This window comes from Typopeltis vanoorti, chromosome 13 (assembly GCF_054136105.1).
Source record: "Typopeltis vanoorti isolate ZY-2024b chromosome 13, IOZ_Tvanoo_1.0, whole genome shotgun sequence".
Lineage (NCBI taxonomy): Eukaryota > Metazoa > Arthropoda > Arachnida > Uropygi > Thelyphonidae > Typopeltis > Typopeltis vanoorti.
This window is the reverse complement of record NC_143561.1, coordinates 23,114,422-23,134,782: the sequence shown is the minus strand read 5'-3', so window position 1 is coordinate 23,134,782 and position 20,361 is coordinate 23,114,422. Positions and strand designations below refer to the sequence as shown.

The 20,361-nt window shown below is 36.1% G+C and overlaps 1 protein-coding gene across 1 annotated transcript in view; it reads left to right on the top strand.

The window, feature by feature from the left end:
* The window catches only part of LOC150099990 (ecdysone receptor-like), a 98,004-nt gene that overhangs the window by 31,883 nt on the left and 45,760 nt on the right, over positions 1–20,361 (top strand). Inside the window, 1 exon segment of the mRNA XM_090403120.1 lies at positions 10,899–11,063. Within this exon segment, the coding sequence (XP_090259246.1) occupies positions 10,899–11,063 (165 nt within the window).

Below are 20,361 nucleotides of genomic sequence, written 5' to 3'. Positions count from 1 at the left end.
GTAGAGTTGCTGTGGGTCGTGTTATACGATATGTGTTTCTGTTGTTTCGATAGGTGATGTTTAAGTAATTCCTTAGTAATATTATGTAGTGTTTTAGATTTTTAATGCTCAGGATTCTGTGTATCCCCATGTGGTGGTCGGATATTGGCTGCTGCGTATAAGGTGTCCAAATAACTGTTGGCACAATTTTCCTATGTAATATTTCTAATTTTGTTAGGTGGCTGTTTGATGTATTTGCATAGATTGTTATACCGTATCTGAGTAGGGATTCGCAGATACCGTGATATAGGAGTTTTTTTTTTTTTTTATGTTAGATGGAATAATGTATTTTACTTGGAAGATAATAATAATAATAATAATAATAATAATAATAATAATAATAAATAGAAATATTTTCACTCGCTATGTTGTTTGATCAAACTATTTTTACTTATTATTATTATTATTATTATTATTATTATTATTACGATGTCTCCGTGGAGTCAGAAGACTCGTCGCCGGAGCCCCTACATTAACATTATTTATTATTATTATTATTTGGTAACCTCCATGGAGGCAACAGATTCATCGAGGCATTACACTGTCACGTTTTTAACTCGACGTGTAATTTAAAAAAAAACAAACAAAACAACAACAAAAATCGTTTTACAAACTAACCAGAATTATAGGACACTTATATATTAAATTATAAAATTAAATTATATTCAACCAGAAAAATATCCTTAATACTGGAAAAATCTCTCCAAATTCTGTCATATCCATATTGAACACTGCAACTATTTAAGAAGCAAAAATAAAACCTTTAAGAGTTTAATGTATGATATTGAGTAATAAATTTAATATTATCAGATTGATTTTGCGTAATCATGCAAATTCAACATATGTTGTTCCTATAGTTTACATATTTCTGTGCCTCCAGTGATGAGTCTTTGAACCCCATGGAGATACTCGTTAACAACAATAATAATATTTGAAAGAGAAAGCATTATAAATTATTAAAAGGGTTTTGTAGGATTGATACTGATAACCTTTTTAAGACCAGTGAAGGAAGGGAGAGAACGATGGGTCATCCCTGGAGATTGTGTAAGGGTGTTAGGACTAGATTTTTTTTATTGGAGGGTTGTAAACGGGTGGAATGCGTTGCCAGAGGTGGTTGTGAATGCTTCATCTGTGAATGAGTTTAAGGGGAAGTATGACAGGTATTATGTGAATAACGGTTAGTGTTGGGTCTCCCGCGATGAGTCTTTTGACTCCATGGAGGCACCTTACATAATAATAATTCTAATAATAATAATTGTTATTATTATTATATAGTTGATTTTGTGTGTGTGTGCGTGCGTGCGCGTGCGCGTGTGCGTGTCTTATTTTAAAAGTTTAACTAAGCTGTTTAAGTGTAGACGAGCGGTGGATTCACACCTGGCCTCATGAATATAAAGATATTAACGTAACTCAAAGCTGATGTGTTTGTAGTACACGTGTCAACTTTGTCTACGAAGTTCTGAACTCTGTAAAACGTAATGGCGTCTGTGTCCGTTAATATTTTATTCATTTCCTAAATAAAATGTGCATGTATTGATTTTATGCGGTTATGGATGTCTTAGCTGCATGTGTTCTTGTAAAAGCAGAATATATGCTTTGAGAAATATCCTCGAAGTTTTGCGCTCAACTTACCCCCCCCCCCCCTTCCATAGAAGTAAATAATAGTTATTACTTTCACCATATAACAAGGCTAAGAAAACAAAAAAGTTATTGACTCCACATATAGAAGATAAAATGATCATTATGTTTGCACAAACACACATGTATGACATCATGAACTGTTTGTGTTTGACTAATGCTAATAATAATAAATGCTTATCAACAATATTAGCATTTATATTTTATTGAAATAACTGAACACATCAAATTTTCATCAACCTGATATTACCTGGATGGACCTGTGTTTCACTCAGGATTTCTCCATGAGTGCAGGTCATAAAGACCTCCAACTATCTCGATCTTGAGCCTCTCTCTTCCATGTTATACCCATAGATTTCTAGTGGATCTCCCCATTTTGTAGGTGGTCTTCCTGGCTTTCTCTTTATTCTTGGTTGCCAGTTGAGTATTCTATATGTCCATCTGTTATCCCTGATCTGGTTATGTGACTTGCCCATCTCATCTTGCTTTCATATACTGCAGTTACCATATCTTTTATGCGCTGATCTCTTATAATCCTTACAAAATGATGTTAGGAACACAGAACTAAGAAAAGATCCTAACATGTTCCATTTTGCTGATGTTACAAATCCTGCGTTCTATTGCATGCTGAGTTATTCCGAGAGTTTCTTCTTCTTTTCTTGTCGTGTTCCATGTTTCTGATCCATATGTAAGTGATGGAAGTATGTCACTATTAAATAGTTTTGCCTTCGCAGAGATATCAAGATTTGGATCAGTAAGTGTTCCTTTTAGTCTGTTGAATAATAGCCATGTAGCTTTCTTTCTTTTTGCTAGTTCTTCAGATAAATCATTATTCATTTTTATTGTTTGTCCTAAGTAATTGTAATTGTAGGAGTCAACTTGTTCTGTAGGGATGTTATCAATACATAGATGACTGTCACTTGTGTAGACGTTTTTGATCCATTTTGTTTTTTCTAGATTCATTTCTAAGTCTATCTTACTGCTGTTTGTGTATATTTTTTCACCCATTTCTTCTAGGCCTTTTGGGTTGTGGGATATCAGTACCAGATCATCGGAAAACATAAGGATTTATGTTTTCCACCATAGATGGTGAAAAACTACAACACATTGTAGTTTTTCACCATCTATGCTTATTCCTCCATTTAGGTTTATTTTTTTTCCCAGAATATATTCTAAAGTGCTGGTAAATAGATTTGGGGGAGATCACATCACCTTGACAGACCCCTCTCTTTATATCTATATTTATAGGTTGATCAAATAGTGTTATTTGTGTGGTCTGATTTTTGTTAATTTCTTTTATCATGTGGATATAAGTAGGATCCACATTTATTTCCAGTAAGGCACTGATGACTGAATTGTGTTCTATAGTATCGAATGCTCTTTTAAAATCAATAAAGAGGAAACATAGCGGGATTCGGTATTCTCTGCATTTTTCTGTTAGTTGTGAAATGACCTGGATATGATCTATTGTGGAGAAGCCTCTTCTGAATCCTGCTTGCTCTCTACTGGAGTTGTCTTTGAGAGTGTTTTGGATTCTGTTCAGTATTACTCTGTTCATGATTTTATATATGTGAGAGAGTAGACAGATTGGATGATAGTGTTTTATGTCTTCCTTGTTCCCTTTTTTTAGTAGAAGTATGGTTTTTGAGCTTCCATTCCTCTGGAATCTTTCTTTCTTTGAAGTACCACATGAATCTGGCAGCCACGTTTTGAAAATAATTGGTCCACCTTGTTGGATTTCTTCAGCCTTAACATGATCAAGTCCTGAGGTTTTACCTTTACTCATTTTCTTAAGGGCATGTTCTATTTCTTCTGGAAGTACATCTGGTATATTGCTTGATTTTGGAATAATAGGTACTGAAACTTGGCACTTAGTTGCATAGAGATTGTTATAAAAATTCTGCACAATTTCTTCTATCCTTTTTCTATTGGTATGTTTTTCTCCATTCTGATCCTGTAAAGCAGATGGAATTGACTGTTTAAAATTTAAGTCTTTCTCTATTTTTTTCAGGTTGGTTTTTGCCTGCTCTGCTTCTCTTAGTTTTTGTATCCTGAGAGTTTCGTAGTCTTCTGGAATTCTTTTCCTTAGTAACTTACAGATACACTAAAACAAAACTTCTAAGTCAGACTTTTTTATTTTTTATTTATTTATTTATTGTAACCATAAGACTATACATGTGTTCTTCATTTGAAAAATTGAAAGGATTTCATTTGAAACATCCTTATAAACTTTCCTTGTGTCATAAATGCATATTCAAGCATAGGTAATTTTCAATAAAATGCATATCAATATGGAGGTGCACAGGAGCTACTAAATAAAATCTGAATAGGAACAGATTGCTTGTCGCCCCCCCCCTTCCATATCATACATCTAAAGTAATACTTTTGATTTTGATAAAACCTTTTCGAACTTGTTTTCTGTTTTTGAAAAATATGCTAGCTACAGCAAAACTGAAGTGACAAATGCAGTAATGTAGTAAACATAAGGAGGAATTTCAGGCAAAGCATCTTAGTTTCAGTAATTTAGGAAACAGAATCATCAATAAGTGCCTTCCAGCAATGAGTCCTTGGAATTGTCATGTTTTACTACAAATGCTAATAATAATAAATGCTTATCAACAATATAAGCATTTATATCGTATCGAAATAACTGAACACATCAAATTTATACTGATTAAATAATCCCAAAATTGTTTGAACAAATATCCTTTTGATTGATTCATTGAACGAAATATTTCATTATGACATGGTACCTCCATGTAATAATGAAATATTTTCAAGAACTCATCACTAGAGGCCACTCTACCAGCTAACTTACCTACACTCAAAAAAGTCCATATAAAGATTTCTCATCAAGGAATTCTAAGTGTGCAATATATTGTCATCGCCACTTTATTTTTTTTAAGCCTTATTTTTTTATTTTTTTCTCTTATTATTTAAAAGCTCTATTATTTTATTAAATCTTATCTAGAAGCTTTATTTTTTTTGGTCAAAAGTCCTTTCAAAATCACTTTTTGAAATCACAAAAAAATGATGAGTCTTTGGACTCCTTGGAGTTGTCACATAATAATAATAATAATAAAAATTCATGCCCATGGTGGGATTCAAACATGCAGCAAACAGGTTGGAGAGAGCAGGTATTTAAAAAATATTTTGAATCCTTACAGAATTTTGTCACACTACTTCTTTTTGTTTCAGTCGGACATTTGTCGAGATAAAATAAATATAATAAAATACAAATAAAGTTAATAAAATTAATAATAAAATACAAATAAAGTGTCAGCCTGTGTAGCTCAGTGGATGCGGCGTTTGCACACCACGGCGCTTAGCTGCACGAAGGAAGACTTGGTTTCGAGTCTAGTCGGCGACTAGAGGAAAATTTTCTGAGCCTTTTTTCGACCGGTTCCCGAGTTAGTTGATCTCTGGTATGGGCAAGCGGGTTTTTTGTCCTGTAAACTCAAGAAAATTGACCGTAGAACCCATATTATTTCAGACATTAAATATATTGTGTTAGGATTAGGGACCACGTAACCCTAACACAATATATTTATTGTGTTAGGGTTACGTGGTCCCTTAACCCTAACACAATATATTTAGTGATAGCCTTGGGCCATCTATCTCTGATTGGTACCAGTGGAGATTGAACTGCCCACTCAGTCTCCAAAAGTTAGATTGGGCTAAATGGCCTCGCCTACTCCCCGTATACGGGAATAAAAAGGCATTAGCTGATTTTTTTTTTTTTTTTACAAATAAAGTTTCAAAATTATAATGCAATGATTATTGCGCTGGCTAGTTGGAATGTTATAAAATTTGATATGCTGGTTGGCTGAGTGGTAGCGTACCTGCTCTCTCCAAACAACAGGTTGCATGTTTGAATCCCACCATGGGCATGAATGTTTGTGATTGTCTTTATTATTATTATTTTTATTATTATTATTATTATTCAGGCCTCCAAGGAGTCAAAAGACTCATCAAGGGAGGTCCTTCCTAAGACATAAAGTCTGTCAAGACTCATCGAGGGGAGGTCCCCTTCTGAGAAACACAAAGTCTATCATACCACTCTTTAAACTCACTGACCGTTCTTGCTCCCACCACTCCATCAGGCAATGCATTCCATGGCTCAACCACCCTCCACACAAAGAAACCACTCCTTACCCTCTTGCTCACAGTTTCCTTTCATAACTTCCAGGGATGGCCTCTTGTCATCACTCTTTTCCGCTGTTCAACCAAGCGAAAGAACTCCCCAGTGTCAACCCTGTAACCACCTCTCAACAGTTTAAAAGTCTCAATCATATCACCTCTCCTTCTTCTATCCACCAAACTCTGCAGTTCACATTCTCTCAGCCGATCCTCATAACTATCCTTGTACAGTCCTGAAACCATCTTTGTCATCCGTCTTTGTATCCTTTCCACAGTTAATTTATCCCCTTCAAATCCTGGGGACCAAATCTGAGAACAATAGTCCAAGTGTGGTCTGATCAGAGACTTATACAACGGAATGATAACCCTCTTATCTCTGCAGGTCAGTGTCCTTCTCATAATAGCAGCAATCCTCTGCGTTACCTTCACCACCTTTGCAATATGTCCCCTAAACTTCAGGTTTCTATCAATCATCAACCCCAGATCTCTTGTCTCCCCTACTTCCTCCAGTATAACTCCTCCCATAGAGTATGCAGCATCCCATCGATGTTTCCCAAACCTCAAGACCTTACATTTTGCTGCAATGAACTGAAACCCCCATTCATTTGCCTATCTATCTAGCTTATTTAAATCCTCTTGCAGGGCTACCGCATCTGCACTATTACTAATAATCCTTCCCAGCTTCGCATCATCCGCAAACAACTGAATATCCCCCTGCAATCCACTGGCTATGTCATTGATATAAAGGTTAAACAATATAGGTCCTAGTACTGGGCCCTCTGGGACTCCACTTGTAACCCTCTACCTCCTGGAAACTGCTCCACCATACACAACTCTCTGATACCTATCAGACAGCCAATCCTAAATCCAGTTGACCAATCTGACATCCAGACCCATGTACTGCAACTTAAATATCAGCTTATCATGTGGCACCCTGTCAAATGCCTTTGCCAAGTCTAAGAAAATTGCAGTATATGCCTTTCCCTCATCTAATGTTCTTGTATCTTTATTATAAAACGCTAGCATATTGCTAAAACAAGAGTGTCCTTTCACAAATCCATTTTGATTCTCACAGATAACATTACTCTCATCTGCCCAATGCTGTATACGGTCCCTCACTACTTTCTCCAAGATCTTAACAACTACTGATGACACACAGACTGGCCTATAATTAGACACTTCCAGTCTGTTACACCCTTATGCAATGGCACTATCTTACCTTCCTTCCATTCCCTGGGCACCTTTGCCAAAGCCAGACTTTCATTGAAAAGCCACGTTAAAGGCACTGTCAATTCCCTAGCACATTCTCTCAAAACTCGTGGTGAAATACCATCCAGTCCCACAGCTTTACTGACATCCAGAGTACTCAGTATCTGAAACACACTCTCCTCCTGTACCTCCAGACCTCGAACCAGTCCTATCCCTCTAGCATTAAAACTGACTCCTCTAGGATGAAATACTCCAATAAAGTGTTCATTGAACAATTCCACTATGTCCTCTGCATCAGTCACTCTATTCCCATTTTTATCCCACAATATCATTCTTCCACAGTCATTTTTCCTCCTACTGGCCACATAGCTAAAAAATTCCCTAGGATTTTCTTTGGATCTTAGGGCCAATCTCCTCTCATATTCCAGTTTCGCTTTCCTTACCACACTAATCACTCTTCTGGCCTGTGTCTTATATTCCTCATGCATCTCTTCACCTGTGTCCTTATATCTCTTCCATAGCCTCTTTTTCGCATGCAATTCCTGTTTAATATTGTTTGTCATCCACTTTACTCCAAATTGCATCCTCTTCTTCGCTCGTGGTATACAACTTACTATTGCTGATAACAAATATTCTTTTACAATTTCCCACGCACTAGTGATATCCCGGCCTTCCAATTCCTCCCTCCATGAAACTTCCCGAAGTTGACGTCTAAGACTATTATAATCACCTGCCTTATAATTCCACATAAGTTCCCCTCTCTTTGATACTCCTGCATGTCTATTCATTTTCCAAGTCAAAACCATATGGTCACTCTCTCCAACTGGTGGGAGAGACGTCAACTCAGTTATTATCAACTCTTCTGATGCTATAACCAAATCCAAAACTCTTGAACCTCTTGTTCCCTCTGTTACATGTTGCCTAATACATTTGTCCCTCAAGAATTCTAGAAATTCCATTCCCCTATTGCTACATGCATCTGCCTCTCTTCAATTTATACTACTGAAGTTAAAATCTCCCATAACAATCATTCTTCTTGCACTTGCCAAACTTAGCCGTCTAAACATCTCCTGGTCCTTATCCTCTGTGCTCCTGGGTCTGTAGCAACACCCCACTAAATATCCTGTCTTGCCTACCTCTACCTCACACCATACGCTCTCAAAATTATTTGTCTCACTTCCTTCCAAATTCTACACTCTTAGAGGACATAGGTCATCACTTATCATAAACAGTACCCCACCACCACGCTTTCCCCTCCTATCCTGACGAAAAATGCTATACCCAGCAACTTCTATTCCTGTTGTTATATCCCCTTCTGTCAACCACGTCTTAGTGATCGCAATAATTTTTGGCCAAGCTGATGCTATCTGCGCCGCCAATTCCTCTCCCTTATTCCGGATACTCCTGGCATTAGTATAAAGTATATAAATGCCATTGTTTCTATACCCAGCATTATCCCTTCTAGACTCCACTGGGCTCAGTGTTACCTGACATTGTCTCCCTTCTACCAAGTAGCCATTCCCACAAGAGGCCACCTCTGATATCATCCTCCCTGGGACACACTGACTCGTTCAGAACAGCAATCTCTCCAGATGCGTACGTCCTTCCTCATTCAAATGTAAATGGTCTCTTGCATACAATTCCTCTCTTTCCTGAAACGCACTCCAAGCATCCACATATACCAGTCCTCTCTTGTCACACATTCTTGCTATTATGCCATTCAATATCACCGCTCTTCTGCTCAGCTCATCATTATCATACCTAGGCAACACGCACACTATTTTTCCTCTCTCTGTCTTCTTCCGTACAGTCTCAAACAAAAATCTCATATCTCTCGCTGCCCGACTTACATTACCATTATCTGAGATGAATTTCATCACCCAGTGTGAGACCATCACCTCGTTTATTGGATGCCTGAAGTGGCTTGAAAAATTTGTGTGTTTGGTCTCTCAGGGTTTCCATTTATGTAAAAATAAATTAAAAAATACAATATACATATATATATAAAATTGGTAAAAAATAGGAAAAAATCCTTAGCCCCCCCCATACAAAATGCACTATAAGTTAGCAAATAACTTTTCATGAGGGGACCAACATAAAAAAAAAAAGAAGGATAATTTTTAATACTAATAGAAAATTATGTGTACAGCACATTAAAAACTGCTATATGTTCAGTTGTTGTAATAATTAGGGTGTCTGTCTTTTCTCATCAAGGAATCAAGCTCAAGTATTTTCCATTTGAAGGGTGTATCTGTCATTCTTCTGTGTGCAATAGAAGCACTATATTGTCTTATCCTCCTTCCTCCATGATTATCTACTACTGTTTTCTTGCTTGTTTGGCAAATTATTATTATTATTATTATTATTATTCAGGCTTCCATGGAGTTAAAAGACTCATCATGGGAGGTCCTTTCTAAGAAACACAAAGTCTATCAAGACTCATTGAGGAGAGGCCCCCCCCCCTAAGAAACACAAAGTCTATCATACCACTCCTTGAACTCGTTCTCGCTCTCGCCACTCCATCAAGCAATGCATTCCATGGTTCAACCACCCTCCATGCAAAGAAACCATTCCTCACCCTCTTTCTCACAGTTCCTTTCGTAACTTCCAGGGATGGCCTCTTGTCATCACTCCTTCCTGCTGTTCAACCAAGTGAAAGAACTCCCCAGTGTCAAATTATGAATATATTATAACGAATATCCAGAAAGGAAGAAATACAAATATTAACTGAAAGCAAAATAATTTCTACAAGTGATTTTCTTTCAGTCAGTATTTTTTTTAATAAGCCAATTTTATTATTATTACATGATATCTTCATGGAGTTCAGGGACTAATTGCAGGAGGGCACTTTACACCCACACAAATGATCATCTCCATTACTTCATCCTCCATCTACATGATTCATATACTACACCATCTGCTGCCCAGTAATAATAATTTTGTCTGATAATTACATATGCTCTCTGACTGACTTATCTGTATGCAGGATGAAAAGTCTGAGTTTCTAGGAGAAAAAACTCCACTGTTGCCATATGAGATCAGCTAATTCACGTTCAGTTGAAAAATCCATATAAAGGATTCCTCTTCATGACAGAATTGAGCTGTCTTTTCCAACTGAAAGGTACATTCTGCCATTCTTCCAACTGCAGTATGATATGATTTATATTTATAAAAGTATATTTTAATTGTTCATGACTTTAACCACAAAACTATGTTTTAGGAGTTTATATTTTGTCACACTTTCAGTATAAGTAATTCCTCATTTTATTGCTTAAATCTCATATAGTAGATTGTTAACTATCCCTGTGAATAACATGTTTCCTAGTAGATTTTGAAAAGCCACTTACATATAACAAAAATAAATTCATAATAACAAATCTGATTGTTGAGGGGAGAGAAATGGTGCATTTTGGCAAAGTTCCAATTATAGCTCATAATAGATTTTTGTAATACTATTTCTTGTTATATATGGCACACTGTATATAAATTTACATCCTTAAATCACAGAATAGTTTGCTTAAAGATAACTAATAAAGCACTAATAAAATATAAATAAATGTTTATAGTTAATAACTATAAACATTTCTAATAACAAAAACACTGCTGTAATTGGAGGTGTCATGAAATAACAACAACAACAACAGCAATAATAATAATAATAATAAATAAGTAATATAATCACTTTTAATAATAATTTCATGATTATCCTGGTTATTGAAAAAATAATAAAAAATAGCTAATATTTCATTATTTCACTTCACTAACAGTTCACATTTAATGAGAAAAATTAAGAATTTTCACTCTTAGAATACATTTTCTGTAAGTTAATTTATGGCAATGATCACAATTTATGTCCATTTCTTATTTTCCAGATAAGGATGATATGAGTCCACCTGGTAGTGTAATGAATGGCTGTTATGACTATGATAAGAAGAAAAAAGGTCCTGTCCCTAGACAGCAGGAAGAATTATGTCTAGTTTGCGGTGATAGGGCATCCGGTTACCATTACAATGCTCTAACCTGTGAAGGTTGTAAAGGTAAGTGGCACTATAAGTATATTTATCTGTATTTGTAGTGAAGAAAAACCCCAAATGTTAATTGCAAGCTAACACTAACTAAATCTCTTGTTATAGTGTAGTATCTGCAGTTGTAGGTTACATGACTGAAAATATACAGAATTTGTATTTCATTCATGTACCAAGGAGGTAGGGAAGATAAAATAACTAGCAGTGAAATGGAATATAGCATGGCACCTAAACAGTAGCACATGTAGTTGAATTGATTTTTCTTGAAGCAGAAATACCTGAATAATTGGCAATAAAGCCAAATTTTATCTGAGGCAAACATCCCGTTCAATGTTTGAATACCTACCATAACAAGTATACTCCTCTCATATAAATAACAATAACATGGTTATTGCTACATAACAATACTCAAAGCATGGATTGGTATATAGTAGTCATAAGAACAAGAAATGAAAGTAGTTTGAAGTTTTTGGTTTGGTTTGATTGGAATTATGACTAAAGTAATTTCAGATCATGAGGCTGATCTGTTAGTTCTGTTAATTATGTGTTTTCTTTGGGCCAGTATGTTTTGCAGAATGAAAAACTCAGTTTTCTAGAAGGGAAAATCGCTTCACCATCCATTTCAGAATGGCTGATTCACTTTCCTATGAAATGCCCATATAAAATAATGGTTCCTTGTATCCTAGATGGGATTTAAAACCAGGTCTTCCCAATTGAAGGACAAATGTTGCATTGTCCTTTCATAGAGGTGTATGGGGAGTTGAGTAAACTAGATGTTAATAAGGCTGTGGGACTTGATAACATATCACCACATATTCTGAAAGAATGTGCCAGGGAGTTGACATCTGCCTTGACATATTTTTTTAATATGAGTCTTGCACTCGGTCAAGTTCCTAAGGAGTGGAAGGAGGGCAAGATTGTGCCACTTCATAAAGGAGGTGATCGAACTCGAGCAGCAAACTATAGGCCTTTCTGTGTGTCAGGTGTTGTCGTTAAGTTGTTGGAGAAGCTTGTGAGAACCAGGATCCAGAGTTGGGTTGATAACAATGGTATTATCTTTGATGGACAGCATGGATTTGCTAAAGGGAGGTCATGTTTTAGTAATCTACATACTTATTACAATAAAGTGACTGCTTCCTTGGACAGAGGAAAAGGATACACAGTAATATACTTGGATTTCGCAAAGGCTTTTGATAGAGTACATCATGATAGGTTGACAGTCAAACTAGAGCAGATGGGGGTTGGATATTAGATTGGTGCATTGGATTGGAGACTGGCTATCTGATAGGTATGAACAAGTTGTGTATGGGGGAGCAATATCCAGGAAAGTCACTAGTGGAGTGCCTCAGGGGTCTGTTTTAGGTCCATTGCTGTTTAACTTGTATACTAATGATATAGGTGAAGATTTGGATGGAGATATTCAGTTGTTTGCAGATGATGTAAAGTTGGGACGAACCATGAAGTGTAGTGAAGATGTTGTGGCCTTACAGGAAGACTTGAATAGATTGAGTGATTGGGCACAGAAATGGGGATGTGAGTTCAATGTTGCAAAGTAAGGTTTTAAAATTTGGAAAACAAAGATGGGATGCAGAATTTATGCTTGGTGAGAATATATTGTTGGAGGTAGAGGAAATAAGAGATCTGGGGGTGATAGTAGATAAGGATCTAAAATTTAGGGGACACATCGCCAAAATTGTGAAGACAACACAAAGGCTTCAGGGAATGATGCAGAGGACACTGACGTATAGAAGTTGGGAGATTCTTGTTCCGTTGTATAAGGCTTTGATTAGGCCACACATGGACTATTGTGCCCAGATTTGGTCACCGGGTTTTCAGAAGGATGAAGAGATGTTGGAAAGGGTCCAAAGGAGACTGACTAAGGTAGTTTCTGACCTCTGGAATGTCGAGTATGAGGAAAGATTGAGAAGATGTAATTTGCAGAGTCTGGTGGACAGGAGGAAGAGGGGAGATATGATAGAGACCTACAAGTTGGTAAAGTGTTGTTATAGGATCAATGCTGGAGAAGTTTTACAGAGAATAGTGGGAGATCAGGGGAGAACCAGAGGTCATCCCTGGAAACTGTATAAAGAGGGTGTGAGAGGCAGGTTTTTTCCATGCAGAGTTGTGAATGATTGGAGTGCCTTGCCTGAGAATGTGGTGTCTGCAAAGAGTTTGAATGTGTTTAAAACACGGTATGATGAGCTGTGTGTGTGTGATAAAAGGACCTCCCAGATGAGTCTTTGACTCCATGAGGTCTTGGGGGGGTAATAATAATAATAATATGCACTAAGGAGACACTGATGGTTTTGGTAAAAAACAAGGAAGCCAGTTTTGGTAAGAAACAAGGAAGCCAGTGTAGTATGTTGAATGATCACAGAGTATTTACCAGGAACATAAAAATTGTAAGACGATGGCAATGTGATACTGGAACTTAAAGACTGTTAATCCTTAGCATTAAAAAATTATTTTCTTTAAGTGCCTTACTTTTTTTTTTTTGTTGTTTGATTGGATTATGTCTGTTAATTGTGTGTGTTCTCTGTTTTTTGGGATAACATGAAAATGAGTTTCTGAGAGAGAGAGAGAGAGAGAGAGAGAGAAAATCCCTTTTCCCTCATACCAGACTACTTTAAGATGCAAAGCAATTATAAAGATTTCTAGCCTCCTAGAAATGTTTTTATGCACAATAAAAGTATGTAATGCTAAATGCACTATATATGGGTTAGAAAAAATTTGTGCTGGCTCACCAGTCAGGGCGATATCTCACTAGTCAGGTGTCAGCATGGTGAATACCATGGTTACCTAATAACTGACCTCGTTGAGTCAGAGATGGGAGATTCTCCACGTTGAGAGATGAGTGGTATGATAGAGGGCGAGAATAGCGAGAGAAATATGAATAAAATAATGAGAGTGGGGAGTGTGGAAAGGTTGAATGATTGTGAAGTTTTCGGAGATGGTCTCAATTGAGAGGATGAATGGCAAATAAGAGTGGCTGACTTGCAGAGAGAGAGAGAGAGAGAGAGATAGATGAGCTGAAAGAGCAGGTGGAATGTCTAGGGAATGAGATGAGAAGTGTGAAAGATAAGATTAGGCGAATGAAAGAGATGAATGCAAGGCAGATCAGAGTAGGAGTGAGAGAGAGTTATGGGAATGATAGAAGAGGAGAGAATAGGAACAGTAGAAGAGAGGGAATGAGAAAGAGAGAGATAGGAATGATAGATGAGGAGAAAATAGGAACAGTAGAAGAGAGGGAATGAGAGAGAGTTATGAGAATGGTAGAAGAGGAGAGAATAGGAACAGTAGAAGAGAGGGAATGAGAGAGAGTTATGGGAATGATAAAAAGAGGAGAGAATAGAAACAGTAGGAGAAAGGGAATGAGAAGAATGCGAGGGAGCACTGGAACCAGGGATAGAGTGATGTCAGGAAGGCAGGTAAGTAGGGAAACACAGGGAGAAAGTGTAAGAGAGTGAGGGATGTATGTGAGCAATTGAGGAACAGGGCATAATGTATGGGAGACTCAATGATTCATGGTGTGCAAGATATAGGATGCGTGAGGAGTGTTTACCTGGAGGAACGATAGAAAGTGTGGCTATGGCAGTTAAAAGGGGTGAAAGGGTGGATGAGATGATTGTGATGGTAGGAACGAATGACTTGAGAAGTAATGTAAATTGGGCAGTGAGAGATATGAGATTCTTGCTTGAGGTTGTATGAAAGAAGATGCAGAGAGGAAAGATAGTGTGCGTGTTGCCTATTACCCATAATATAAAAGATTCTTAGTATTACCCATAATGCAAAACACATCTCCTAGGAGATGTATGATGTTATAATGTTATAGTGGAAGGTCACCCAGACTGGTTTCAACCTTTATTGAGGTCTCAGTAAGTAAGTAGGTAGACCAGGTAATACTGACGTTATAGCAAAAAGAACTTTTCGCTATAATGTTATGGGTAATACTAAGAATAGTGATCAGAACTTTACCCACTTTTGCAATGAGTTTCCCTAGTGTTGAACTACGTGCTTTAGCTTATGCTACAATCCTACGAAACTTTTATAGTTTACTATGTTTGGCATGAAACTCTTTGATTCCGATCTTTGAGTTTCTTATTCGGCTTTGAAATAATGTGGGATTTAATATCCCCTTAATTTAAATATTGTTAATAGTGGTTTACTTAAGTCACTATACATAAAATGTTGCTTGTTTTGGTTTGGTTTCCGTACTGTGCCTATTTCTTCAAGCGTACAAAGCTCGTTCCAGTTTATAGAAATGCATTACATTCTTCTTTCCTTTTATCTGCAATATTGTATCCTTTGTGTGTGTGCGTGTGTGTCTTATGTAAAAGGAATGGTGGAGCTTAGTTTTTCTTGTGGCAACATTTCTAGTTCAGTAATAAACTAGAAATGACTAAAGAAAGTTGTTTATCTTGGTCCATTTTTAGCCATTTCCTGAGTTGACTCAGGCAAGTAGTGCTTAAGTGTCCCACAGTGCAGAAAAATTGAAAATTTTCCAGAAAGTTAGTTATGATTAAAGGATCTCCACCCACTCCTTTTGAGGAATAATTTTTATTTATTTATTGTTTTAAAATTTAAAAATATCTTTATTTATTTATAATATTTATTATCCTTTTGGTCTGTTACTCAGAACTTATTTTGTTCTTTCCTTTTTCTCTCTCTTTTTCCAATTCCAATATTATGGGATAAATTAGTTACAAATGTGGAATATTTTAAAGTAATAGTGTACATCATCGCTGTGCCTATTGAAGTTGAAGCATAGATTGGCTATTCTCCCACCTAAACAGAAAATATCAAATAGATCTTGTTGTATCATAGAAACAACATTACCTAGCAATTGGTCTATCTCAAAAACGCTTATATTGCTTTTATATTGTTTATATATATATATATAATATACATTTGGAGCAGGAATTAAAATTACTTTATCACATCTATTTGACGAGATTGACTATGCAAAAATAAAAAATCATATGGTTTATTTAAAAGGACTTATGTAAAATCTCATTAACTTCATACAGGATATCAAGTGTTTCAAATTCTTCCATCATATTTTTTTTGCTTTCTTGCTTATATCATCCATCTTTGATGATGATACAGTATAAGCAAGAAGGGAATCATGGCTGGCTGGCCATATGGGATCAGCACTAATGAAAATCCACTGGCATACATTGAGAGACTTCTACACTACTTCGAAATCTATCAGTCTATCAATGAGTCAATGGGTGTTATTTTTCTAGATTGAAATCTTGTCTGTGATTATGGGGGATGTTCAGTAGCTGATGTTAAATGGTTGGTATAATCATATCATTCTGTTCATCCCTTGGGGAGGAGGAATCAGGAATGATGATGATGAAAATGATCAATATCACCACCAAATATAATGAGCATACATGCTAAATTAGCTTTGTGCTTTTAACAGCAAATTATACATACATGTTGCTTATTATTATTATTATTATTATTATTATTATTAGACCTTCAGGGAGCCAAGGAATCCATACATCACTCACAAGCAACTGTCATCCCCTCTCTTAAACGCATTCACACTAGAGATACACTCACTACTTCAACAGGTAAACTGTTCCACTCACTTACGGTTCTGTGAGAGGAAAATATAGCTCTCACCCTTTTCCCCGTTCCACAGATGCCTCCTTGTCCTCTGCCCACCTTCCATATAATGAAAAATTTTATCAACTGATATTCTATAATGCTCTCTCAAAAGTTTATAGACCTCTATCATATCTACTAGTATTTGCAGCCCACGTAATAATAATTCCATAATCCCGTTATCATCTTTTTAATTCTTCTTTGCACCCTTTCCACAGCTTATCCCCCTCTGAACCCACAAGGCCAAATCTGCACATAATCCAGGTGTGCTTTTATCAAGGCAAAATGACTTCCATATTTTTACATGTCAGTGTTCATTTCAACATCACAATTATCCTCCAAGATGTATTTGCAGTTTTTGCTATGTGACCCTTGAACTTCAAATTCCTTTCCACCATAACTCCAAGATCTCTAGCCTCTTCAGTTACTTCAAGCATAATCCCACCAATAAAATATGCTATTGGGTATCTCATCACACCAAAGTGCCTAACTTTATGCCTTTACTAACATTGAATTGATAGCCAGTATCATTTGCCCACACTTCCAGCCTATTCAAATCACACTATAAATGCTGTATATCAGTATCATTTCTGATTTCCCTGCCTTTCTTTGCATCATAAGCAAGGAAAATTGAAGAAAATCCTGTCAGGTCCTTTCCACTATCATTAGTGTATAGATTAAACAACAGTGGTTCTATTACTGATCTTTGGGGGTATACCACTGGTCATCTTAAATCTGGCAGATTCACTCCTCTCCCCATATACCACTTTCTGATACTTGTCTGTCAGCTACCTTCTTATCCAAGTAGATGGCTGACAAATCTTATTAAAAATTGCAAGTATTGCACAGAAAGCTAAGTTGGAGTATGAAAAGCAATTGGTTTACATTCCATTCCCATATTCTCCAGTTTATGCAACAGCTTTTCATGTCCTATCAAATGGCTTAGTGAGGTCCAACAGTATCGTAGTGTATCCATTTCCTTTATCCAACTTAGCCAAAACATTATTATAAAATATAAGTAGATTGCTTACACATGACTTCCCTTTAGTAAACCTGTTCTTTGCAAAGTATAGCTTCTTTGTCCACCCATAAACAATGACAATCACTCCAGAGATTCTGATAGGTTCGATAGTTAGACACATCAGTTTTTGCACCATCCTTGTGCAATGGGATTATCATGCATTCTTTCCATTCTTGTGGGATCTTTCCTGAGCTAAGACTCAAATTATACAAACATGTGAAGGTCATAGCCAGTTTGGCTGAATATTCCTTTATCATACATGCTGATAGCCCATTCTCTATTGCAAAATTCTTATCCAGGTTATGTAGCAGCTCTAGAACTGCCTTCTTTGCACCTCTATCTCTTCATCCTCTGTACTGGTAGCACTATTTTATATACACTAGGTCGATAGATCTTGGTGAAGTGAGCACTCGTTATTTGTACTATTGCATCTGCTTCTGATATGAGGGTACTGCCTGTATTCAGTAAAGCCATTCTTCTGCATTCATTCTTTCTTTACTTGCAGCATGATGATAAAATTCTTTTGGGTTGACTTTAGCCTGCACAGCCAATTTCTTTTCATACTTCAACTTAGCTTTCTGTGCAATACTTGTAACTTTTCTGGCCTGTGCTTTATATATTTCATAATTCCTTAATAAGATTGTACATCCATTTCACTCCCATTCTATTTGTTCTTCAAATTCTAGGGACACATTTCAAATACTGCATCATTTAAGCATCTTTTCAAAGCTTTTCATGCACTGTTAATATCTTTCCCATTCAGTAACTGATATGATGGAACCAAAGATAATATTCTCCTGAGTTTATCATAATTTTAAAATTGTATTCTAGTAGCAAGGCTTATACGTTGGTCATACATAACTGGTAATTAGTTTACAGAATTAACAACGCATATAAAGTATATTAATTAAAGGTAACTTTAATAAATAACTTCTATATTTCTGCAACGTCACGTTGCCATCTTCAGGAACATAAAGATATGGTATGTGCACGCAGGCACTAACAAAAGCAAATGAGGAAGAAAATGAGTTTCTTGCTTTCTTCCTCATTTGCTTTTGTTAGTGCCTGCGTGCACATACCATATCTTTATGTTCCTGAAGATGGCAACGTGACGTTGCCGAAATATAGAAGTTATTTATTAAAGTTACCTTTAATTAATATACTTTATATGCGTTATTAATTCCGTAAACTAATTACCATTTAAAATTTGTAGTTCAGCATGTAACCTGTCCTGATTCGAGTATCCATATAGTTGGCTACTTCCCAGGTTAGTATGATATGATCACTGTCACCAATTCATAGCAAAATAGTCACTTCTTTAACTGAAGACACCTTCTGATGTTATGATCAAATTTAACACTCTTTGTCCTTGAGTTCTTTTTTTCATATGCTGCATGAGAAAGTTGTCTTGCAGCAGCTCAATAAACTTTTCATTCTTATGCATTTTCTCTCTTACCGAATCAATATTCAGATGATTTAAATCAGCTATACTAATTACTCGTTTAGTTTCCATCAGGGTAATTTGACAATGCATTTCTTCATCCCCAGCAAATGAACTCCAGGTCAGTGGCAATTATTCCCTATAATTAGTAGAAAATGGTCTGGGAAAGGATGAAATCATTACCAGTTTTTAACAAGGAGATACTACGACATTTCCTATTACGAAATATATATATATATATATATATATATATATACCCTATTTGATCACAAAAGAAACGAAGATATTATGAAAGAATTAAACCAAGAACCAGTAATTGAAAAAATTAAAAAATATAAACATAGATGGATGGAACACGTTCAAAGAATAAACAAGCCTTAAAGTACAAGCCATTAGGAAAAAGAAAACCAGAATGTCCTCTTAAACGATTCAACGATGACTTCTAAGGCCGGAACAGGCCATACTAGGCCTAAATCCTTGATACGTATGATGATGATGAATGATATATATACACTGAAGAGGCACAAATACATTCCAGAAGTCACTTACATTAGAAATAAATATTTAATATGAGAAGAATTTTTGGTTTCATTTTTTAAGACCATTTTAAGTGCATACTGTGAAAGAGACAAAATGCAATAGAATAACCAGTAGTGCACTCAGAGTTTAATCTTGGGGGGGGGGGGAGTTGAGTAGACAATTTGAGAATACACACTACACATGGCATATGACCTATGACTGAGCATCTGCAATGATCGCTAATTCATAAGTAGTATGGAAATAGAAGACCCGACACAACATAAATAAAAAAAGAATGAATTTTATTAATTAGGAAAAGATTTTTGGAAAATTTTCTAGTGTTTTTTTCCTTTTTCTTTGGGGGGGGGACCCTCTGGGTGCCACCACTGAGAATAACAGTTGAAAATTATAGCAAGTGTTAATGATACATGATATTAATTGCAAGACGAGAGCTCAATGAATTCTTTAATCTCATTTAATTCTTTAATGATAATCTCTCTAGAAAAGGATTCCTATTCTAAAAGACACTAAACATGATACTTTCCCTCTGCCACTATATCGAGCCTGTAATAAGCATGGATGTGATCTCATATCAGGTGAAAAATTTCATCTACCACTAAATATGTATTGTATCTTATAAAGACATTCATGCTACAGTGAAATTGAACCCACAGACTAGTTGAAAAATAGAGATGCTATCCACTCAGCCTTCC